Source organism: Odocoileus virginianus, chromosome 7 (assembly GCF_023699985.2).
Source record: "Odocoileus virginianus isolate 20LAN1187 ecotype Illinois chromosome 7, Ovbor_1.2, whole genome shotgun sequence".
Taxonomy (NCBI): Eukaryota; Metazoa; Chordata; class Mammalia; order Artiodactyla; family Cervidae; genus Odocoileus; species Odocoileus virginianus.
The window spans coordinates 4,368,313-4,392,448 of record NC_069680.1 but is presented as its reverse complement, the minus strand read 5'-3'; the positions used below and the strand labels follow the sequence as shown (position 1 = coordinate 4,392,448).

The 24,136-nt window shown below is 39.7% G+C and overlaps 1 protein-coding gene and 1 non-coding gene across 4 annotated transcripts; both read left to right on the top strand.

Moving 5' to 3' along the window:
* Positions 1 to 113: 113 nt before the first annotated feature.
* CWF19L1 (CWF19 like cell cycle control factor 1) lies at positions 114 to 23,736 on the top strand. 3 transcript variants are annotated; one of them, XM_020870597.2, is made up of 14 exons: positions 114 to 223; positions 2,435 to 2,519; positions 3,898 to 3,976; positions 4,644 to 4,745; positions 6,355 to 6,569; positions 8,411 to 8,529; positions 9,869 to 9,953; positions 11,619 to 11,759; positions 13,619 to 13,733; positions 14,431 to 14,510; positions 18,516 to 18,725; positions 20,037 to 20,156; positions 20,563 to 20,660; positions 23,304 to 23,736. In XM_020870597.2, exons 1-14 carry the CDS (start codon positions 201 to 203, stop codon positions 23,449 to 23,451), a joined length of 1,620 nt encoding a protein of 539 aa, XP_020726256.1. In that variant the 5' UTR covers positions 114 to 200; the 3' UTR covers positions 23,452 to 23,736. The 3 variants fall into 3 exon arrangements, with proteins under 3 accessions (XP_020726256.1, XP_020726257.1, XP_020726260.1); XM_020870598.2 differs by lacking the exon at positions 20,037 to 20,156; XM_020870601.2 differs by lacking the exons at positions 114 to 223; positions 3,898 to 3,976 and adding an exon at positions 247 to 352 and having other exon boundaries at positions 6,350 to 6,569.
* Positions 19,685 to 19,832, top strand: LOC139036132 (small nucleolar RNA SNORA12). The gene has a single exon (XR_011488870.1). It is a non-coding gene; the product is annotated as a small nucleolar RNA SNORA12 (small nucleolar RNA).
* Positions 23,737 to 24,136: the final 400 nt, after the last annotated feature.

Sequence of the window (24,136 nt, the reverse complement as noted above, 5' to 3'; positions counted from 1 at the left end):
TCTACGGTCCTTTTTCGTTTCCTCCTCGAGGCGAAACCATCTGAGACAGACCTTTGTCCCTCGGCGCTCTCCGTAGGTAACTGAGCTTTCATTGGTTGGGCGCGCTGTCGTATTATCGCAGTGCGGCCGAGTTTTCCGGAGGCGCGTGGGTTCGCAGTTCCAGTTTTGCGTGGTCGGCCCAACTCAGGGTGTTAACGGAGATGGCTCAGAAACCGCTGCGTCTGTAAGTGACCTTGAGTCCGAAGCCTGTGTGTCTCTGTATGTGTCTGTGTGTTTGTGTCTGCTGAAGAGGGTTTTTCTAAAGACGTGAAGAAAGGAGGAAAAGCCCGGGGTGGAAGCCCGGCGGCTGCTGGTGAGCTATCGCGTCTTTGCCTGGCCACGGCAGGGAGGCCTTTTCTCCCGATTGTTTTCGCTTCTGAAGAGGGAGACAGGTGTCTACAGTCGCAGAGAGAAGAGGAAGCTGCCAGAGTCAGGCCTACATGTTAGGCCTTCCTGGTCTCTGACATCATTTCCCCTTCGTTTCTCCTTGCAGTATATTTATTAGCCAAAAATTGTAGGCATGGGCCTATTGATGGGCCCTGGGCAGTGCTCGACTAAAGGGAGAGATAGGGCCTTTGCCCTGGCGTGTTTTTTCAGCCGGGTGGTGAGGAGAAGCCTTCCATTCATCCATTCATTCAACAGCATTGATTGAACAGTTGCAGTGCGCCAGCCACTGGTGCTAGGCGTTGCACAGATGGAATTCCTGCCCTAATGAATCTTATAGTTTAGGGGAACAAATATTAATCAGAGAAACCAGATAAATGTTAAATTATGGTCCTGGTAAATGGCAGAAGGAAAAGGTTCACGGTTTTGGGAGGACTTATATAGGATAATTTGGATTAATGTGAGGAATCAAGGAAGTGAGGATTGAGCTGTGATTAATAGTCTTTTTTTTTGGTCTTGATTCCAAAAAAAGTCACTGGAATGTTTACAAACACCTTGACATGATCAAATTTTCATTTTGAAAAGCGATTCTGGCTGCAGTATAAAGAAAAAGTTAGAACCAAAGTAGAAGACAGCTAGGACTAGGTAAATGAAGAAAGTGCAGGAATTCAAGGTCTGTTAAAGAGAGGACATCAACATGGCTTGGAGATGTTTGGTTATGAATGCGAAGAAGAAGTCAACATTGTCCGGATCCTAGATTTCTGTTTTTCTTTGGTAGGATTGGAAACTGTGGCAAAGGGCCCAGATGAGGAGATGATGAGTTTTGAGGTGTCTTATGATGTACAGACTGGACGGTGTCTGTCCCCCAAACAATGGTAATCCCATGTGACAACTGCTGTGAAAGGAAGTGCAGCGTCCTGTGGGAGCACTAGGAATTGGTGACTGATAGGGACTGGAGGGCTCTGAAGATAAATGAACATGCCAAATAATTTATTACAGGGTTTGCTCTGAAAAACTGTTTGGGTTTCTAAAGTTTTGAGAAGAGGACTTTCTGAGCTGATCAGGAAGGCTTTAGAGATGTGCTCAGCCTTGAAAGATGGGAAATCTTTTAGATTCACGATGGGTAGAGTGGTACTGTTAGGAGACGTCACCACCCCAAGGGAATGGCAGAGACAGAGAGAGTGATCAGATTGACTGTAGAGAAGGTTTCTGTTTTGGAACTTGGAGAAAGCATTGGGGAAAGAGATCAGGGACTTGTGAAAAGCTGTTATCTCTCTGGCTGTGGAGTTGTCTTAATGTTTTTGAGGAAAGAACATTAAGCTGTTGGCTTTATGTAGGATAGACAGGAAGAAGGGAAGGTATTAGAGGAAATATAAGTATATTCCCTATGTTGTAGCCATTACCAGATTCATCATATTTCTCTCTGATTCTGCTTCTTCAGTAACTACAGGACTCTCAGTTGCTCTGCCTCGTAATTGTCCTGAGGCAGAAAATATAAAGAAAATTCCTCTTCTTTATATTCCTTAACATGTCCTCAGCATAGTACTTGGCATACTGCACTTAGTAAAGCATATTATAGGTGCTCAGTGTGTGTTTGTTGAATGGATGACTGAAATCCTGTGCTAAGATGGTGGCAGTGGAAATGAAAAGTACAAGAGGATCATAGAAGATACTTGTAAAAGGAATTGAAGAGACTGGATGGGGGATTTTTGCCTCTTGGTAATCAAGTTGGCAGTAGACTTATGCACAAAACTTGGCAAGTGAGAAGAAACTGGTTCAATTTTGGAGGAAATGATAAGCTAAATTTTAGATATGGTAAAGATATCTGGTGAGACCTTCAGGTGGAGCCACCCAGCAGTCACTAATAATTCACATGCCTTGAACCCCTCAGGTAACCTCAGAGAAACTGGAACCCAAATCTCCCTGATCCAGAAAGACTAGTATATATACCAAACCCAGCAGGCCCATTTGTGTGTCCTGAACTGCTTTAACATTTATATATTATTTGCAGCTTGGCATGTGGAGATGTCGAAGGAAAGTTTGATGCTTTATTCAATAGAGTTCGAGCAATTCAGAAGAAAAGTGGAAACTTTGACGTAAGATGTTTCTTTCTACTGCATTTAAAAATTTGATTGTTGTAATCAAACATATTAAAGTAAAGTTTGGGCTTCTTTATACATTTCTAGAACACCTACTCCCTTGTTAGACTGAGTTTCTTTTGTGAGCATGGAAATTTAGTAACTGACGAGTGGTATGGGAAAGGGGATGTGTTTACTGTAGACTTTTTTTATACTCTTGAATTTGAGTTTTGTTACTTTATTACTTCACACAAAACTGGAAACAGACTAGCAAAACCTTCCTTTAGTTCAGTTCAGTTGCTCAGTAGTGTCTGACTCTTTGTGACCCCATGAACTGCAGCACTCCAGGCCTCCCTGTCCATCACCAACCCCCCCGGAGCCTACTCAAACTCATGTCCATTGAGTCGGTGATGCTATCCAACCATTTCATCCTCTGTCATCCCCTTCTCCTCCTGCCTTCAATCTTTCCCAGCATCAGGGTCTTTTCAAATGAGTCAGCTCTTCGCATCAGGTGGCCAAAGTCTTAGAGTTTCAGCTTCAACATCAGTCCTTCCAATGAACACCCAGGACTGATCTCCTTTAGGATGGACTGGTTATCAGTCCTTCCAATGAACACCCAGGACTGATCTCCTTTAGGATGGACTGGTTAGATCTCCTTGCAGTCCAAGGGACTGTCAAGAATCTTCTCCAACATCACAGTTCAAAAGCATAAATTCTTTGGCACTCAGCTTTCTTTATAGTCCAAATCTCACATCCATACACGAGCACTGGAAAAACCTCCCTTAGTGATTCTGATTACTGGGTTTGGGAAGCACAGATCTATTTCATGGGTGTAATGGTGTGGATGAAGTCAGACAATATATGTGCAAATGCTTCACAAACTAAAGAGCCCTGATTGTTATGTATTGTTGACTACTGGACTCTAAATTCTTAGAGTATAGAAGAGTATTGTAGGTATGGGAATTATTTGTTCATTGGGCTAAAGGTTGAGTAAGACAATAAGCAGGAGATGTGTCCTTTTTTTTTAAAATTTTTTTTTTTTAAATGTGTCCTTTATTTCCTTTATCTCTCAGGGTACCTAATACCTGAGGGATACCTAAGTTTTGTATTTCACAGAGAGATTCTTCAAGGTTGATTTCTCCATTTTTCCCCTGACCCTCTCATCCCCTTCACCACCTTGTATTTGACAGCTAGAGAGCCAAAATTTAGTAATTGGTAGAATCAGAGTAACTACTACAATTGTTAAAGAATTGTTTAGAAATTCTATAAATTAAGGGAAAAAATGGTTAGAGATAATTAAATAGGGTAATTAGCCAAATTATGTTACTGTCAATTAATTATGTACTATTTGATAATTTTTTAAAAATCTCATATCTGTTTAAAAAACTCATTTTAGCTGCTGTTGTGTGTAGGAAATTTCTTTGGCTCCACTCCAGATGCTGAATGGGAGGAATATAAAACTGGCATCAAGAAAGGTATAGGACTTATTTTTCTTTTTAATATTTTATTTATTTGGCTGTGCCAGGTTTTAGTTGCAGCTTATGGGATCTAGTTCCCCAACTAGACAATCAGCCCAGACCCTCTGCATTGGGAGTGTGGAGTCTTGGCCACTGGACCACCAGGGAAGTCCCCAGAATTTATTTTTAACATTATTTTTAACAAAGTTTTAAGGCTCCCTGGTTCTTGCCAAGTTGTTTTTTACATGTTAGTTATTTAAAAGTTTGCCTTTGAGTTTTGCGTTGATCTGGGAAGAATTTGTATGCATCCAAATGTTCAAATTTTTAATTTGCCTGGATTTAGTTCCAAGGAAAAGAATTCTCTTCTCAGTGGGAAAGAATTGAATAATGCAACTGTATGTGTTCTTTCCTTTTTTTCAGTTTTGATGTTTTTTTATGAAGCTCTTTTGGGTATGCTTTCCTAACTGTACATCCACCATTTGTTCTAAGATGTGATAAGCCTAGTGATACCATTTAATAATCAAGCCACAAGGTTGGCTGTAGGATGTCCTCTGTGGTGAGTGTGTTCCACGTGGAGGATTGCAGGCTTTACCTTCACTGCGAATGTTTTTCCTGCGGGGAAGCATTCTCAGGTCCCCAAGCAGATCTGCTAACTAGTGAGTGTCATGTCTGTTTCTCTCACTAGCTCCTATTCAGACATATGTGCTGGGTGCCAATAACCAAGAAACAGTAAAATATTTCCAAGATGTTGATGGGTGTGAGTTAGCTGAGAACATTACTTATCTGGGTAAGTGGATATTTTTTACGTGTTTGTAATGAACATAATGTGTCTCAGGAATTAGTCTCCCAGGAAATTTGTGGCTGGATTCGTCTGCCATTACTGCTGGAGAGAATGGGGGTCAGGGGGAATTTTCTAAAGTCAGTGTCCATGTGCTTAAGACCATGTCGTTTGCCACTGTTGTCTCTGGTGTCTCATACCTCTCCCCAATCTCCTTGTACTCCCACAACCCAGTATATACTGTTTCAGCCAACTAGAGGAGTAAACTGTTTGACCATAATGTTTGGAGTACCTAAGGTATTAATTGTGGTGTGTTTTTTTTTTTTTTTAATTCCATGTATGTCGTCTCACCATGTAACATTGCTAGATATATATATCTTATTTGTTAATTAGACTCCTAATTTTCTATAGCTCTAGGTTTCACTGAGGTTTTAAAAAACTCAAGTTTTTAATGCTGGTTCTTGGGTTTTTCACTACTTTTTTGTCCTTTTTCCAATTCAAGGTCCAGGTTAAAGTTGGTCCTCTGCAACCCCCTGAAACTCTTATAGTGGGTCCTTTCAGTGTCTGGCTGTTTTTTTGTTTTGTTTTTTTTAAAAAAAACACTGTCAGATTTTGCTTTTCTTCTTCCTGTGCTCCGCTCCTTCTACCACTATTGCTTCTTGCATCATTCAACTCAGTTTTTTCCTGGAGAAGGAAATGGCAACCCACTCCAGTATTCTTGCCTGGAAAAGCCCATGGACAGAGGAGCCTGGCAGGCTGCAGTCCATGGGATTACATGACTGAGCATGTGTGCACGAGGGTGGAGGGAGATGGGTTGGCAGCAATAAAGTGGTAGAACTAAAGAAAAAAAAAAACCTCAGTTTTTTCTAAAATGGCTCAATGACTATTCACATTTCCTCTCTCTTGGTCTCTGTTTTCTTTAGAAAGCTTCCACATTTCCTTTGCTGTAAATGCTCCTTTATATTTTTTTTAATAGTACGTGTGTTATTTATTACCTCGTTATTCTTGTTAGTCAGTATATGTATTCCATAATGAGTCAGTATATGGAAAGAGCCGTGTGAGACTCAGTAGATGAAAGGGAGGTGAAAGCTGATGGAACAAGGTTCCGGAGGCAACACAAAGGAAGAGAATCAAGGGCACAAGCCAGGAATAAATTGAGAAGGTGGTAGAGTCTCTTAACTTTTCCTAAATAATTGCTCTTTCCTAATGTTTTCCTTCATTTGGAAGTGTCTGCCTTCATAAAGTGGACATCTATTCTAGACTATAGTTTACTCAAACCTGCAAGTTTTTTTTTTCTTCTCAGTGCCACTCCAGGTGTCTAGATTTCTCTTAGTCCCTATGGAGTCTCTAGAAGGCAGAAAGCCTTTTTCTTAATCAGTGCTTCCAAAGTTTTTTCAGTTGTGAGGCACCTAGAGCAGTCAGCCTGTGGGCTCCAGCAGCTTCCACATAAGGACAGCTCTTATGTACTGAACAGGAATACTGTTGTAGCCATCCAGTGTTGAGATCTGGGAGCCAGAAGTGGGCTTTAAGAGAGTTGGGGCATGAAAGAGATTCATCACTAGCATGACATTTCCTTCTGCAGTGTGCCTAAAACTTTTCCATTTTTCTTTGAGCCCAGGTCGTAAAGGTGTCTTCACTGGAAGTTCAGGACTACAGATTGTGTACCTCAGCGGGACAGAGTCCTTAAATGAGCCTGTCCCAGGTTACAGTTTCAGTCCCAAGGATGTGTCTTCCCTGAGGACAATGCTGTGTTCAACACCCCAGTTTAAGGGCGTTGATATCTTGCTCACATCCCCGTGGCCCAAGTATGTGGGGAACTTTGGGAATTCTTCTGTGAGTAGTGTTTGTTCAGTTGGAATTTCTAAAAACAAATTGCAGTGGCTTAATTTGAGCTTTTTTTTTTTTCCTCTTTGAGTGTTTCAGTTCTTAGTTCCTTTCAGTAGTAATCTTGTGTGAATTTTTTCGGGATACTTAAAGCCTATTGGCTGATGAAAGCAAGTTGATCTTGTGAAAACACAGCTCACGAATGAAATTGCTGAAGTCTTAATTATAAATGAAAGTTAAGAATTGTAGTCTCTGCCTCAAGTATCCTTCCTTAACCTTCTTAAGATGTTTCGAGGAGTCACTAATATTCAGTGAAATATTTGTAGCTAGTGGCAGCTCTGCAGTTTTATTTTTCCCTTTCCATTCCAGATTATATCTTTTTGGCTATTAAAATATTTTAAAAGATGAATCATTATGGGAGTGAAGATAGCAATCTAAAGTTGGGACACAGTATGTTCAAAACTTAGTACTTCTTTAATGGGAAAGCTTTAATGTTGGAATGTATTGGACTGTGTCGTTGGATTTGATCTAAATACTTTTTATAAGAAGAAGATGTACACCAGGTTGGTGAGTGACAGCTATGCTGGTGGAAAATAAGCCTAAGGAAGGCCTTGAAAGATTGTGAGGGCAGAAAGCATCCACTGAGCTTCAGTGAAGGAAAATGTAAAGAGTATATTTAGGGGAAAAATATCAGTTCCTAGATGCAGAGTTATCAGTGATGATCCAGAAAAGGGCCTTGTAGACTACTCTCTGTTAGCTTTAGCATAATATGTCTGTGACCAAAAAGGCCAACAAAACACCAGGCATTGTCAGGATATTGAAGGTAGAAGGGACATGCTCTTCCCCTTCCAAAAACCCGTGGTTATTCTGCCACTAGAACATAAGGGGCAGTAGATTCAGAGAAAGACTACTAAAGTGATGATGGGAGGAAGACAAGTGATACTCTATAAGGAAGGATGAAAAGGGGTGCTAAAAAAAATGTTTATAATTTTTGATTAAAGTTAACTTTAGTGAAAATGAATAAATAATCACACAAGATATTTATAGGGGAAAAAACACCGGTCCCTGAGATGCTAGCCTCAAGGCCAATTCCCTGCCCTTCAGCAGACACCTGAAGGAGGCAAGCATAAGACAAAAGGAAAGTGTTGCTTTACTTAGTGGAAGATTAACTCTGATAATTTCTCTCTTTCAAAGAATGAAGTTCTAAGAGAAAGTATGAACTGGTTATGGGTGAGAGGTCACATAATTTGTTGTTAATGGAAGCTCTGGGAATAAGCCTAACTTTTGACAGACTGAACCAGGGACATGGTTGTGCCCTTCTACAAGCCATGCCTTCCTTGACTGAAGCAAAATAGAGGGCTGTATGCTTATGTGATGAAGTCCCTGAATGTTTTATGGCAAATATTCTGTGGATCCTAGGGGCTCTGATCCTAGGGGCTTTTGATTTTAATCTTCTACAGAAGTGACTGTTGCTGCCTGCATTATCAGAACTACAGGAGCACAGCAAAGCAAATTGTAGACACACAGTCTGTGGGCTCCAGAGAGAGAATACTTACCTTCCCAAATGAGATTTTCATAAATCTTGCTTTGGGTGTTTATGTGGAGGAGTAACCTTCCTCCTTAACTTCTGGCTTCTAACTGTTGTTCCTATTTCTGCATTTGTAATTGGCCCATTTCCCCTTATGTGTTTAGTTTTCTGATTGCCATAGAGTGGAATTCATGATGCAAATTCTACTGCCACATTGTACCCACATAAAAATTCCAAAGACATTTCAAAGTGTCTTGTTATATATCTGCATTTCTTGATAACTCCTAGATCTGTTAATGCTGACTAAATTTCTGTTTACTAGGGAGAAGTGGATACCAAAAAATGTGGCTCTGCTTTGATCTCCAGTCTTGCCACAGGCTTGAAACCAAGATATCATTTTGCTGCTTTGGAAAAGACCTATTATGAGAGGCTTCCATATCGGTGAGTAGCATTCCATTCTTTTTGGTTTTTTGCAGAATTTGCTTGGATTTTCTGTGTAAACTTCTCCCTTTCATTTCAGCCATATTACATCTTGGTTTCTTTTAGTTTCTAAGGCATGAAATAAGTGACTCTCAAACCATTCCACTTCTCTGAGTTTGGTTTCCTAATTTTAAATACAAAGGATTGGCCAATACAGGGCCCCTTGTAGGCGTAAGGGTCTGACATTACAGTGCTGTTCAATCATCATAGCTTGATGTATAGTATGTCCTGTTTTGATCAGGTTAAACAGTGCTCCTTGTATAGTCTTAAACTCAGGGTAATTACCTAAGAAGCATTTCAGTTTAGGAATCAAAAACTTGTATCAATTTTTTTCTTCTTTTTTTCAGTATAGTTTGGAAGTGGAGGTTTTAAAGGATATATTGCAGAAAAAATAAAACCAGTGTTTTATAAGTTATAGAGTTAAGTAAAGTTTATTGTGAATGACCATCACTGTAAAGGGCATGGATAATCCCTAAACAATTTATACTTTTTTTTTTCTTATTCAAAAGCATTATATGTGTTGTTAAGAGTCAAAAAATATCGGTGAGCAAAAGAAGAATATAATCTGCTCTTTCCCTATAAATCCCACAGCCTAAGGTATAAACATAGATATTACAGATTTTTGTTTTGTATCTCCATATATGCCTTCTAGAAAAACCTCTTCTTCTCTGAAACCATACACTAAAAACAGAAAGGTTATTGGAACAAGCCACTCAAAGGCAGTTCAGCCTTTAAGAATGCAAATATATATTTCTCTGAAGAACATAAACCAGTGGCCAATAGGCACGTGAAAAGATGCTCTCACATCATTAGCCCTTAGGGTATTCTATTATATTATTACACAAACGAAGAGAGACTAGTATAATGAACCCTCCTGAACCCATAACCTACATCCACAATTATCAACATTTTGCCAGTTGCCCAACTCTTTTAAAATCAAGACTTTTTTTGTGCTTTTCAGATTTGTGATCTCTTTTTTTCCTAACAGCAGCCCTGGGAAGTAGGCATGATTATTCTACTGAATGGATGGGTAATATCTGAGATATTACTGGTGATGATGTAGTCATGGACTTAGGCCTATGCTCTTTTCATGGACCCATGGAATCTACATATTTTGTAATTGCAGATCAGAAGTAAAGTTTGTTGTTGGGAATTCATTGGCAGTCTAGTGGTTAGGCCTCAGTGCTTCCATTGCTGGGTTTGCTCCCTAGTCAGGGAAGTAAGAATGCGCAAGCCTCAAGCCACAGCCAAAAAAAGGTAAAGTTTGTTGATAACCTATTATCTTTCAAATATATTACAGAAATCACATTGTTCTACAGGAAAATGCACAGCATGCCACCAGGTTTATAGCTCTGGCAAATGTTGGAAATCCAGAAAAGAAAAAGGTAAATGTTGAGTGTTTGGTGGTTGGTTAGTATTCATTGTCTGTCTGATAAATGTTCCTCTTGCTCAGTTTAGGATTCAGATCTTCTCTTCTTCCCAACTGTAATGTCCCAGTACTTCAGTGACTTTACTCTTTGTAATAATATGGTAATGAAAGGTCAGTTTCCTTGGGTCCTTTGTAGGAGATTTTAGGGAAGGGTTTGGGAAAATAGGCCCAGTGGAACAAAGGCAGATTTTCAAATGAGTTATGTTCCTTTCTTCCCACATCCATGTGGTTGTCTCCATGGGTATTTTTCAAGAGTTTGACATCAGATGGTACTATTGCTTTGCTTCTTTTAGCAACTTCATTTAGTCAAAATAATAAAATCTTCCCAAGGATTTACCTAAGCTCTCCTTGGCTTTGGGCAGTCTTAGTGATACCTGGAATCTGGCTTTATACTGGAAAACTGTGCAAGTGAATGAAAGAAAATATACCAGAAAAGTATATATATTGGTTTTCTCACTTCCTTGAGAGCATTTCTGATTCTTTAAGGCCAAAAGCCAGGATATTGTGGATTGGGACAGCTAAAGATTAGAATAGTCAGTCAAGTGGGAAAACAGATAAATTATCTGAAGATTTTCTTACTTTAATAGGCCATGAGAAGTGTACATGCAAAAGATAAGCAAATACCTATTTTGTTTTTTCCATAATAGCTCAAATTTTGGGGCCCAGGGCATTCTTAGCAAGTTTTGATTTGTAATTTCTTTTTTTATTAATAACTTATCTGCCTTTCCTCCCTTCTTCCTTCCTTCCTTTTTTTAAATTGCCCTGAGTATCACATAGTATTTTTAGCTGTTGTTTTACTTTTAGGGACCTGTTAGCCTTAGCCCTAAGTAATGCATACTTCACTCAGAGTATGCAATTTTGAAATCGGCAACTATTATTAAATTCATCTCAAAATTTTGTTCCAGTTTACACCCCCATTGGCAATGTATGAGACTGTTTTCTGTCTACATTCTCAATGGGTAGTGTCAAGTTTTTATTGACATTTTTGCCATCCTGATAGAAGAAGGTTGTGTGTCAGTGTTAATTGGTTGTATTTTCCTGATCAGTAGTGAGGTTAAGCATCTATTCATATCTCACATAAAGTTTTCAATATTTGTGCCATCCATCCAAGATTCTAGATATTTATATATTTAGTTCCTTGCTATATATTTAGTTTATATTTAGATATATATATCTTTAGTTCCCTAAGAAAATTTATCTGCATAAATAGCAGAAATTGTATAAAATCAAAGGTTAAAACACTAAATTGTTTTTCATTGGAAAAAAACAAGGGCAGTACAGTGACTATTGACAAAGTACAAAAAGATAAAGGACTGAGAGACAAAAGCAATTTGTCTTCAAGGGTTATGGAGCAAATCCCTCTAGACCTTGTAGTGTTAATTGTTTTGTGTAAGGGCTGGGCTTTGATTAGTTGCTTGTTACTTCATCAGCCCTTGGTTAGCCCCTGCGGAGATCACCGAAATGGCATTGTTATGGATTCTCTGAACCAGAGATAACCTGGTTGCTTCTCTTTAGTTTTACTCAGTTTCTAAAGATTTTTGTGCAGTTTTACAATCCAAGAGGTTGGTTATATTTGCATAAATAGTATACAAATAATAATATTGTAATTCTTTTTCCAAAGTATCTTTATGCATTCAGTATTGTCCCTATGAAACTAATGGATGCAGCAGAACTGGTAAAACAGCCTCCAGATGTCACTGAAAACCCTTACAGAAAATCTGGGAAGGAAACATTCATAGAAAAGCAAACTCCTGCCCCTGAGGTGGGTTCTGACTGAGAGGTGACATTTTCTGGGCATGATTACCCATTATAGGTGTCTTTTCCCTGGTTATAATTTAGTTCATAAGGCAACTTTAATCCCTAGAACCTTAATCTCTTTTTTTCTCCTTTGGGAAATTGTGGTGGTGATTAGAAAGCCTTAGTAGATTTCCAGTAGGATTAATGTGTGTGTGTACATTTAATTGTAGTTTGGGGTTAACAGTTTTATATTTTAAGTCTTTCAATGTCTAAAGTTGGTTCAAATATTAGGTTACACATATAAAATCTTTCCTGTCTAAAGTTAATTCCCTGTTCCTAACTTTTCAGGCAAGGATCCAACTGCTTGTTAGCAATATAATTTGTTATTTTATAATGAGTGGTAGGTCAGGAAGCAACAGTTAGAACTGGACATGGAACAACAGACTGGTTCTAAATCAGGAAAGGAGTATGTCAAGGCTGTATGTTGTCACCCTGCTTATTTAACTTACATGCATCATGAGAAACACTGGGCTGAATGAAGCATAAGCCAGAATCAAGATTGCCGGGAGAAATATCAATAACCTCAGATATGCAGATGACACCACCCTTATGGCAGAAGGCGAAGAGGAACTAAAGAGCCTCCTGATGAAAGTGAAAGAGGAGAGTGAAAAAATTGGCTTAAAACTCAACATTTAGGAAACTAAGATCATGGCATCTGGTCCCATCACTTTGGCAAGTAGATGGGGAAACAATGGAAACAGTGACTTTATTTTTGGGGGCTTCAAAATCACTGCAGATGGTGACTGCAGACATGAAATTAAAAGATGTTTGCTCCTTGGAAGAAAAGTTATGACCAACCTAGACAGCATATTGAAAAGCAGAGACATTACTTTGCCAACAGAGGTCCGTCTAGTTAAAACTATGGTTTTTCCAGTAGTCATGTATGGATGTGAGAGTTGGACTATAGAGAAGGCTGAGTGCAGAAGAATTGATGCTTTTGAACTGTGGTGTTGGAGAAGACTCTTGAGAGTCCCTTGGACAGCAAAGAGATCAACTTGTCCATCCTAAAGAAAGTCAATCCTGAATATTCATTGGAAGGACTGATGCTGAAGCTGAAACTCCAATACTTTGGCCGCCTGATGCAAAGAACTGACTCATTTGAAAAGACCCTGATGCTGGGAAAGATTGAAGGCAGGAGGAGAAGGGGACAACAGAGGATGGGATGGTTAGATGGCATCACCAACTCAGTGAACATGAGTTTGAGTAAACTCTGGGAGTCGGTGATGGATAGGGAGGCCTGGTGTGCTGCAGTCCATGGGGTCGCAAAGAGTCAGACACGACTGAGCAACTGGAACTGAACTGAACTGAATGAGTGGTAGTAGGTCAATAAGATTTACTCTGAAGAGATTTCTTAATAGCAGACTTTTCTGAAATTCATTTTCCCTTCACTCAAGCAAGGAATGTCAAGTTCCCTTACTAGTATGAATGGTCTGCTTTCTTAGACTTTCTTTATGAGCAGCCTTTTATTTTTTTTTAATTAAAACTCAGTTAAAGTCATTTGATCTGTGAAATTGTAAGACTACTACAGCCCTACTGAGAGAGGGAAAGGGATTTGGGTGGGGTCATGCTATTGTGTTTTAGGCAAGAATTGCTGTATAACTTACATTTTAATTTGCTTTTCCAAAGGGATGAATTTGGTGGTAGCTTAGATAAGTGTTGAGAGGTGTGACTGAGTCCAGGCATCAGGACTGAGAAACTATTTTGCTTCTCTAGATTAGGCAGAAAGGGCTGGGAGGAAGGTAGCAATGTTCCCTTGTGTGTGATGGTTGGCTACTTGCTTAAAGGTTAGTTTAATAACATTTACTTTTCTCTTGGCTGTTCCAGGAAGAATCAGCCTGCCAGTTTTTCTTTGATTTAAATGAAAAGCAGGGAAGGAAGCGGTCATCTACAGGCAGAGACAGCAAGTCTTCGCCTCACCCAAAGCAGCCTCGCAAACCTCGTAAGTGCCTTGGTTCCAGAGGTCTCTTCTGTGGGCAGTGCTGGTTATTTTGGGTCTTGTTTGGGAAGCAGCATTGCTCTAAGGGTCTCTTCTGGCAGAAGATTAATAATAAAAACAAAAGGTTGCAAAGATGGCCTGACTTTGATGCTGTCTGAGGCTATTTCTGTAAGAACTATGGAAAAAGTTCCTTTCCTTCATGTCTGTAAAACAGAAGGTTAAGAGCCGACAAAAGCAGTGCAGGTTTATGAAATAATAACCAAAATGTTAGCAAAGACAGCTGTTAATACACTGAGAACTTCTTTTCCACCCACGTGTTTCAAAGATGAAGAAGTTGACATTGTAACTCCTGGGGTCACCTGACTAGTTGGTGGCATGACTGGAACTAGAAATGGGGCTCCAGACACCCAGTTGAATGTTCTCTTATTGCAGTCAGTTGCCAGTTACATGCTATGGTTATCACTTGTAGATCACCTACCTGTGGACTAGTTACAAATTCAGAATGTCTGTAGACATTTAGTTTCATTGATAATGGTGATGGGGGCGGGGGTCATGGTGGGAGCACAGCAGACCCACCGTGGCAGTAGTGTGTACGTACAGTGTTTGCAGGACATAAAGATCAGACAAGGCTGAGTTCTGTCGGTGGTTATGTGCTGTAATGCTTGGACCATGGTAACATTTGTCTTTCTTCCACGTGAAGCTCAGCCTCCAGGACCCTGCTGGTTTTGCCTTGCCAGCCCTGAAGTGGAAAAGCATTTGGTGGTCAACATTGGCACACATGTGAGTTACTTCCATGAACCTCTTGCAGACAGGAGACACCTGTTTCTTTTCTGTTGACTTTATGGAGTCATGGTTTACATATAAAATTTACCTACTTTAAGTGTGCGATTCAGTGACTTTTAGTAAGCTTCCTGATTGTACAGCCATCACATCATATAGGTTTAGAACATGTTCATCACTTCAGTAAGGTTCCTCAGGCCCATTTCCCATTAATCCCCACATCCACCCTCAGTTCCTGGAAACCACTCTGTTACTTTGTTTTCATTTCTGTCTGGATATTTCCTATAAATGGAATTGTACAACATCTTTGCATCTGGCTTCTTTTACTTAGCATAATATTCTTCTTACTCATGTTGTAGCATGTATCAGTTTTCTATTCCTCTTTGTCAAATAGTATTCCATTGAATGGATAGACTACATTTTTTCTATTTATTCATTAAATGGACATTTGAGTTGTTTCCCCTTTATGGCTGCTAGTGAATATTTGCATACATGTCTTTATGTAAACATATATTTTTCCTCTTGGATAGCCCTAACCTAAGAAGTGGAGTTGTTTGTAATTTTATGTTTAACTTTTTAAGAAACTGCCAAACTATTTTTCAAAATAGCTGCACCATCTTGTTTTCCCATCAGCAATGTATGAGAGTTCTTGTTTTTCTACATCCTTCCCAACATTTGATATTTTCTATCTTTTTGACCATAGCAACTATAGCAATTCTTTTGTGGTTTAGTAGACTCAGTTTCACAAGATTCCTCCTTCTTTCCCTCCTCTCTGACAAATAGGTATGGCTTTCCTAGGGTGGTGCTTTTATGAAATTCTTGAACTTTATATGTTTTTATTCCATACTATTTGGGGATGATGAGTTGCTTTTTTGAATTACCACTTGAAACAAAGATTTTCCTTTGTCCCTGAAAAGGAGTCCTCTGTTGCCTATACACTCATATTTGGCAAAAAATGTTGATATTCTTTTTTTGTATCTTCAGATTTTAAAACTTGAGTTTATTAATTTTTATCAATAGTAACTATGTAATGTTGGGAACTGATTTACACTAATTATAAAAGACTAAAGTGATTAAATTCTCAGTTTTGCCTAGTAGTAGAGGATATAGCTTTCTGATGACAGGAAGACTCACATCCACATTTCTGCTCTGGGTATCTGGGAACCCAAGATGATAATTATAAGATTGCTGGGTAAGCACTGAATCAGACTATGACAACTGGATGATCTTGAGAAGGATTTTATTCAGGCAGTGGAAAGTTCTGATGGACTACGTGTGTCTCACTGTAAAGTCATCCTATTTCAGACTTCCCCAAATACTTTTCCTTGGGCATGACTTGCTTAGATATTAAATAATACTTGTTTTTGACCCCCATTCTTCTGGGATCCATATAGACCATTATCCTTCTTTTTCATTCACTTAGAATGAAAAGAAGCTTAATTTTTAGAGTTACAGTTGCACCCTAGTCACCCATGACTAAAATGGCTATTTTCCAAGGCTCCTGAGGATAATATATTCGGATCATTTCGTAGTGTGTGATTCTTTTGCAGGCAGATACTTTCATCCATTTTTCATTGATTTATTCTGATTTTGTTTCCTGGGGATAACCTTTTTTTCCTCAGCTTATCCTGATAATGAGGGCCTTTTACTATGAACCTAGGGGAATTTCAAGGAAAACTCTTTGCTTCTTATCTTGACCTGAAGTTAGAGGGGCAAAAAGCATATCTGATTTTGATTGTGGACCAAATAGGAGGTCACATGATGATTTTAGCTTAGAGCTTACCTGTCAATCAAGTTTACCCTTATCTGTACTGTCCTTTGTTGGTAGAAATCTCTTGCGAATGTCTGGTGACCTATGGGTATCTGGCTGAGGACTTGGAGTCCCCTGTCTGCAACCACTCCTTTTGATCCCCTTTCGTTGGGGTCCTTTAATGGACCGGAACCTGGTGGTACGGAGTCAACAATAAAAAAGTAAAAGAGAGAAAGAGAGACAAAAAAAAGACCCGGGGACCTAAGCTCTAATGGAGCAAAGGTGCTTTAATGATTTTTCTATGAGTATATACAGGCTGCAGTACAAGAAACTTCTTTCGGGAATGATAGATATTAGAAAACCAAACGTACAGCAACCGTTACCAAGGGAACAAGGGGTAATGTTAGTCACAAGGTCAGGAGACAATCCATATCTCAAGAAAGGGGAACGAGACTAAGCAGTTTTGTCCTAAAGAGAATGTTTACTAAAGGAGACCCAAGCCTGCCTCACACAATGACCTCAGTCCCTGGGAGCAGCGTGCTGTTCTGCTTGAAGAGGGACAAAGGACTCATGAGAGACAGCATGTAGGAATCCTCTTGTCAAACATTCCCTGACACCCTTTCATTACTTTTCCCCTGGCTTTTCTCTGTTGTTGCCATGCCTTCCCAGAGAAGGAAATGGCAACCCACTCCACTATTCTTGCCTGGAGAATACCAGGGACAGAGGAGCCTGGTGGGCTGCCATCTATGGGGTTGCACGGAGTTGGACACAACTGAAGCGACTTAGCAGCAGCAGCAGCCATGCCTTCTTCAAGGGGTATACACAGAAGTATGCTAATGACCCATGGGTTTAGATTGGTAAAAGCAGATGCAGACTGCTAAGAGTCCAGAATAGGTACTGCAAAATCCATGCATTTATGGGAGAAATACTCTTTCAGGTCCTACTTATATAGATAAAATTAGAGATGAATTCAAGTACAGCACAGATTAGATGTTGAGAGTCTGAAAAGCAGGGAGGAGACTAGGCAAGTTTGAAACGTCACAAAAACTAGAAGGTACTGCCTTAGGGGTGCTGTTTAGACTAGAAGCCTTCAGTAGCTTCAAGGCACATCACAGTATAAAAACTGCCATTTATGGCAGTAATCCTCTGACATAAAGGCTAGAAAATGTAATTTTCTAGAGTAATCTTTTAAAACAAACACAATTACAGTGGTTACTGTACTTTTTTTTTTTTTTTTTTTTTTTTTTTAACTGTTTTAGTGCTTATGAGGTTTTGATGAACTTTAGTCATCTGGTATATTAACTCTGTAGATGCGTTCAATCCTCTGTGCCAAGGAGATCAAGGATGATAATGCCTTAGTTTGTTGCTGTTACCTATCTTGTCTTTCTCAGTGTAGATGAAAAATGAATGGCTCTTTCCTTCAGTCTTAACTTTGAATGCACCACACTAACAATATACTTTGGATTGTTTTTCTACAGCTCTGGTACCTTCATTTGCCTGGGCCTTTCTCTGCTCTCTTCCCTTCAAAGTATGTCTGAGTGGCAGAACAGTCTTGTGTGTTTGGGTTTTGACAGAAATATTTTTAGTTCCTGTTTAGCTGTCGACAGCCATTGCTGGGAACCATAGTTTTCTTTGGATGTACCTGAGTTTGAAATTTCTTCTTCCTTCCCTGTTAGGTTATGTTTGCTTTCATTTTGTAAAGGTCAGTCAGCAGCTTAAGGCTGTAGGGACATTGGAGGCTAATCATGTCATCTTAGACTTTTTTGTGAACCCAGGAGGTGTACTTAGGGGTGTGATTAGGTGTCACTGTAGGGGAAGTGGTTCATTTGAAATCAGAAGTGGTTCCTTTGAAATCAGAAGTGATATCTTTCTGTGGCTGAGAGTGATAGTCACTGGAAAATTGTTAAATTGTTTCAAGTTTGGAGCCTGGGAGGAAAAAGGAAGTTTGTTGTTCTAGTCTCCTTCAGCTCTGGTGTGTTTGTAGCCAAAAGCCAGTCTTGTGTGCTGCTCATTTTTCCCCAGTTCATTTGATAGTTGCATAGAAATTTGTTGCATTTAACCTCGCTCTTTAGCAGGTACTTGACAACAATGTTGTCATAACCTCTAAAATCAGATTTTTTTTAAAAGGAGAAGTTCTGCTGGTAGGCTCTGGCACATTTCCCCCACACCCTCGCAGCTCACACTTTGTAGAAGCTTTTCTCTAAAGAATCACACATGCAGTATTGAAGTCTCACTTCTGTGTGCTTCCTCCTCAGTGCTACCTTGCCCTGGCCAAAGGAGGTTTATCTGATGACCATGTCCTCATTCTGCCCATTGGACACTACCAGTCAGTGGTGGAGCTTTCAGCAGAGGTGGTGGAAGAGGTGGAGAAGTACAAGGCTACATTGAGAAGGTTCTTTAGGAGTCGAGGCAAACGATGTGTTCTATTTGAGAGAAATTATAAGAGCCATCACCTGCAGCTACAGGTATGTGATCTCTGTCCAAGAGCTTGGAAGGGCCTGGATATTGATAAATATTTAAATAATGTTAATTTTTTTGAAGTATAGTTGACTTACAATAGTGTATTAGTTTCACATGTACAGCAAAGTGATTCAGTTCATGTATATATATATAAAATATTATTTTCCATTTATAGGTTATTACAAGATATTGAATATAATTCCCTGTACTAGGTTCATCTATTTAGGTTGCTGCAAATGGCAACAGTTCATTGTTTTTCATGACTGAATAATATTCCATTGTGTATATATACAACATTTTCTTAAGGCAGTCGTCTGTTGATGGATGCTTGGGGTGTACTGTAAATTGGTGCAGCTGTTATGGAAAACAGTATAGAGGTTTCTCAAAAAGCTAAAGATAGATCCTTTGATTCAGCAGTCTCACTCCTGGGTATATGTCCAGAAAAGATGAAAACTCTTAATTCAAAAAAACGCATACACCCCAATTTTCATAGCAGCACTATTACAACAGCTAAGACATAGAAACAATCCAAGTGCCCATCAACAAATGTTAATACTCAATTTTAATAAATATTTAAGTATTTGATTCTAATATAAGATTAAGTATTTAAATAGTTGACATAATACTTCAAAAAATTTAGTTTGAACTTTCATATTAATATTTAAATAATATTCATTTAAAAGGTTATAGTTTCTGGCGATAACTCTAGGGACTTCACAGGGAAGTACATAGTCAGCACAACTGAATAGCACAGGTAGTTAAGTGCCTTGTTGAGAAAAGAAATGGATAGTTCAGGAAGGTTCCAAGAAAGATTTGGGCCTTGACAGATAAGAGTTTGGGAAGAGAGTGGGTATTTTGTGTGACGCTTAGCATGAGTGACAGCTCACAGGTAGGAAGCAGTCTCAGGTCTTGCCTGGGGCTACCAGCTCAGAAATTCAGAGACTGTTATGGGTAATTTGATTGTCATTGTGGTGGTTTTCTTTCTGGCACATTTGTTAAGTTTTCAAATGGGCCTGACTCTGCCACATATATTATATAGGAGCTGGCAAAGGCTTGATGACAAAGAGATCTCTTTCTAGCCTTTTCTGCATCAGAGATGGCCTCCCACATGTGAAAGGCTGTCTCATAAGTTTAAGTCCTTACAGACAGGATGACATAGCCTGTCTGGCCTGAGGAAAATGTCTGCTGAGGGGCGTTCCTCCACCCCTGTGATGGATTTGCTACATCTCAGAGACTGTACGGGAGGCACAACCTCTCTGAGACCTGTACAAAGAATTTCTCCTGTCTCCTCCACCCCGCTCCCCCGCCTTCCCCAGGTCATTCCTGTGCCACTCAGCAGCTGTGCTACTGATGACATTAAAGACGCCTTCATCACTCAGGCACAGGAACAGCAGATAGAGCTCCTGGAAATCCCAGAGCACTCAGACATCAAGCAGGTAAAACAGGAGAGGAAGGTGATATTCCAGGAGAGATATTGGGTTTCTAGCCTATAGAGCCTGAGGTACTCAGAGACATTCAGTAAATGTTAAATAGGCAGGTGACAATTTGGTACTCAAGCATGGGGTATTGATTAGACTAGAGATGAAGATTATATTATAGCAGTTCCTTGGTGCTTTCCCGGGAAGGGCAAGAAATTGGAAATTTCCTAAGGCAGGAATTTAGGGAGGTAGGTGCCACTGGGAGGATCTTTGTAATATCTGCCAGTGGCGTTTTAAACTTGAGTTGTGTTAAAGTTCTTGTACTTCTAAATTCTTTGCCAAATTAAAGCTCGTAAGAGATGGGCTGGGATTTTTGATGTTTAAAGAACTACTACATGTCCTCATATGACTCTGTTTACTGTAGATTGTGCATCCAGGAGCAGCATATTTTTATGTTGAACTTGACACAGGAGAGAAACTTTTCCACAGAATTAAAAAGAATTTTCCTTTGCAGTTTGGAAGGTTTGTATATTTTTCTTATTTTAAATGTGTTTTCACTAACCTACTCTGAATAAAGTAGTGGACTGCATTACGAGTTAAATAAAAAGCCAAACAAGAAATAGTCCTTGCCCTAAGGAACAAATAGTCTTAGGGCAAGTCAGGTACTTACGTATCTGACAGTAATGTAATGTAGAATGTGGAAAGTACCATAAAAAAGTTTTGAGGAACAGTGTACTTTAGAAATCCAGAGAAGGGAGAGCCCATTTCTGCTTAATGGAAGGCATCATGAAAGGGCTGAAGTTGAGCCTGGGAGAGAGATTTAGAGGGTAAACTCTGGTGCATAGGCATTCTAACCCAAGGGAGGAAAATGCTACCATGAACATGTGCTCTGTGCCAGGCACTGTGCCAAGAACTTGCCATGCATTACCTCATTTAATCTTCTAAACTCTGTATGGTAGGTACTATCATCCTAGTTTACCAGTCTGGAGAATGAGACTCGGGAGGAGTGACCAATAGAACTTTCCATGATGATAGACATAGTCTATAAATCTACACTGTCCTACACAGTAATCCCCAGCCCCATTACTAGTGATTACTGAGCACTTGAAATGTGGCTAATGTGACTGAGAAACTCAATTTCATTTAATTAATTGTGATTAAATTTAAATGTATTAGGCTACTGGCTGCATTGGGCTTCCCAGGTGGCTCGGTGGTAAAGAATCTGCCTATGCAGGAGTTGCAGGAGATGTGGGGTTTGATCCCCTGTTGGAGGACAAGGCAACCCACTCCGGTATTCTTGCCTGGGAAATCCCATGGATGGAAGAGTCTGGTGTACTACAGTCCATGAGGTTGCAAAGAGTTGGACATGACCGAGCATGCATGCACACTGCACGGTGGCTTTAGTAGTGGACAGTGTGGCTCTAGAGTGGTGAGGTAGCTTGTCCATGGTAGAAGTGACCTGGCCTGCTGGACCCCAAAATTGAGGTCTTAACTCATTGCTCTGTGGTGTCCTACTAAAGATTTGGATGAGGCTTCATTTCTGTTCCTCACATCATGGAGAACATGACTGCAGAACTGTACAGGGAGTGGTATAAATTAGGCAGAGACTGAAGGCAGGAATTTGCTGGCAAGAAGAGATTATGGAGGGTAGTTGGAAGAATGTGCACGACAGATTATCTGGTGCTGGTGTCTGTTTTGCAGTGGTTTTTTTCCCCCTAGTTAGAACTGAGCTTTGAATCAACCTTGAACCATTCTTGGGCCAATTTGGAAAGCCTCTAAGAGACTGTCGCCAGTAGATAAGTCTAATAAATGTAGTAGTCTACATTTTCAAAGAAGATAATAAATGAGAAAAACTGTATTAGGAACTTCAGACATCTGACATTATCTTTTGTGTTGTTGATTCAGCAGCAGACACAGGTTTAGATACTGATGGCACACGCATGTAAGCTTACAAAGAAGAGATTCTTTGAATGATTTTATGTTCCTGATAGTTGTATTTTTAACACTGAGTATTTTTCAGAGTAGTAACTTACAGGTGATAGTGAAAGTGTTAGTCATTCAGTCATGTCTGACTCTTTGCCACCCCACGGACTGTAGCCTGCCAGGTTCCTCTGTCTATGGGATTTTCCAGGCAAGAATAGATCAAACCTGCGTCTCCTGTGTCACCTGCATTAGCAGGCAGATTTTTTACCATCTGAACCACCAGAGAACATAGCATTTTATAGTTATCAAAATACTTGAGAAGACATCTTTTTTTTTCCCTGCTGTATAAGAAGGGTGGGTCTATCTTCATTCTACAGATGAAGAGATAGGCTCATAGTCTGCCCAGAGAATAAGAACTTGAACTTAGGTCCTTTGACTTTTGGAAGACTCTGTGATTTGTTTTTAGCCTTTCTATTTACTGTAGCTTCAAAGTGGAAAATGAACCAAACAAATGTACAAACAGGATTATTTCTAATATATAAAAATAAATAAAAATAGAAAGCAGTGGCATTTAGAAGATAGCTTGTGTGAGAGGTGATTTTGTTGACATTGAGCATGTGGTATTGTGCCTGTATAGACTTGAGGGCACTAGAAAGAGGCAGAAAGTCAGATTGGGGTATGATACTAGGTGCCTGACTTTTCACCATGCCCTCAGCACATTAATGGCCTGAGATAACAAAACTAGAGTTTAAGGCAGGATGTAATTACAACTAGTTTGGTGCTTTGATTGTGTTATCTTCATACATCGGAAAATCCTTATTTTGCATCTCATAGGCGAGGAAATTAAGACACAGAGATGAAGTAATCTGTTCTTAGACAGCAAACGGCAGAGCTAGGAATGGAATCCAGTCTCTGATTTTTCTGATTGCAGGGCCTGCCCCCTTTCTACTGTGTCATGTTGATTCTATAGGTACCAGTAACGTAGTTCCAGGTTGTTCAGAGGAGTAAATAGAATTTGAGGGGTTAGAGAAGAGCTGAGACCTGGGCTGGTCAGTTTAAAACAGATATGATTTTGATAGAATGGCAGAGATAGCCCTCAGGGAAGAGAACATGGTATGAGCAAAGTTAGAGGAATTTGCATACCTTTTTTTGGTGATGCTGAGCAGAGCTCTCTGGCTGGAGAGGAATTGAAGGTTTTGAACTGATACTGTCCATTTTTACTTCTTTGTGCTCTTTTTGCAGGGAGGTCCTGGCTAGTGAAGCTATCCTTAATATTCCTGACAAGTCTGACTGGAGGAAGTGTCAGATCAGTAAGGAAGAGGAGGAGACTCTGGCTCGCCGCTTCCGGAAAGACTTTGAGCCCTTTGACTTCACTGTGGATGATGACTGAGCAAAGGGAAAAAGCACCTTATGAACTTCACAGGATATAATAGCAGCCTATTTTTTAAGAAACAACAGTCTCCCATGGGGACTGTTTCCCTGCCTCTTTTTTGTGTATTCCCATGGAACCTGCCTGTAGCAAGAGGCCTAAGATTGAATATTTTTTGGGAAAAGTCATACTTTAGGATGAAGATCTTATAGCATATCTGTCATCCAGTTCCAAGTAGAGCTTATGCTTGTCAACATTTTCAAAAATATTTAAACTGTTATAAAATCCAAATGCTTTTTCATGGTTGGGAAGTGTCTTGTGTTCATGTTACCTGTAACTATTGAAATGAAGTAGTGTGCGTGTGTATAGTAGGAGGGGCCAGGGCTTTAGGTCCAGCTGTTATCCTAGGATCTCACAGGTGCCTTCTTACTGAGCAACCCAGGATGGAGAAGCGACCCAAGGCCTTTGCCATTTTCCCCTTATAGAATTCATCTTAGTGATAGAAAAGAACTCATTCAGTCCTTCAGCAAATACTTAACTCCTCTGTACTAGACATTTTTCTAGACTCCAGGAGTATAGCCATGTCCCAACATGATTCCTGTTGTCCCCGAGTTTACAGTCTAATTGGGAAGAGAAGGGGCAAGATTTTTAAAAAGATGAGTTCTCCTTTACCAAGAAGTGAGCTTTAGTTGCTGTTTGATAGTTA

Excerpts from the sequence above, each read along its gene's own strand:
- CWF19L1 (XM_020870597.2), top strand. The coding sequence starts at position 201 with ATGGCTCAGAAACCGCTGCGTCT. Across the intron at positions 2,520-3,897 it reads AGAAAAGTGGAAACTTTGAC|CTGCTGTTGTGTGTAGGAAA; the intron begins GTAAGATGTTTC and ends AACTCATTTTAG. Across the intron at positions 4,746-6,354 it reads TGAGAACATTACTTATCTGG|GTCGTAAAGGTGTCTTCACT; the intron begins GTAAGTGGATAT and ends CTTTGAGCCCAG.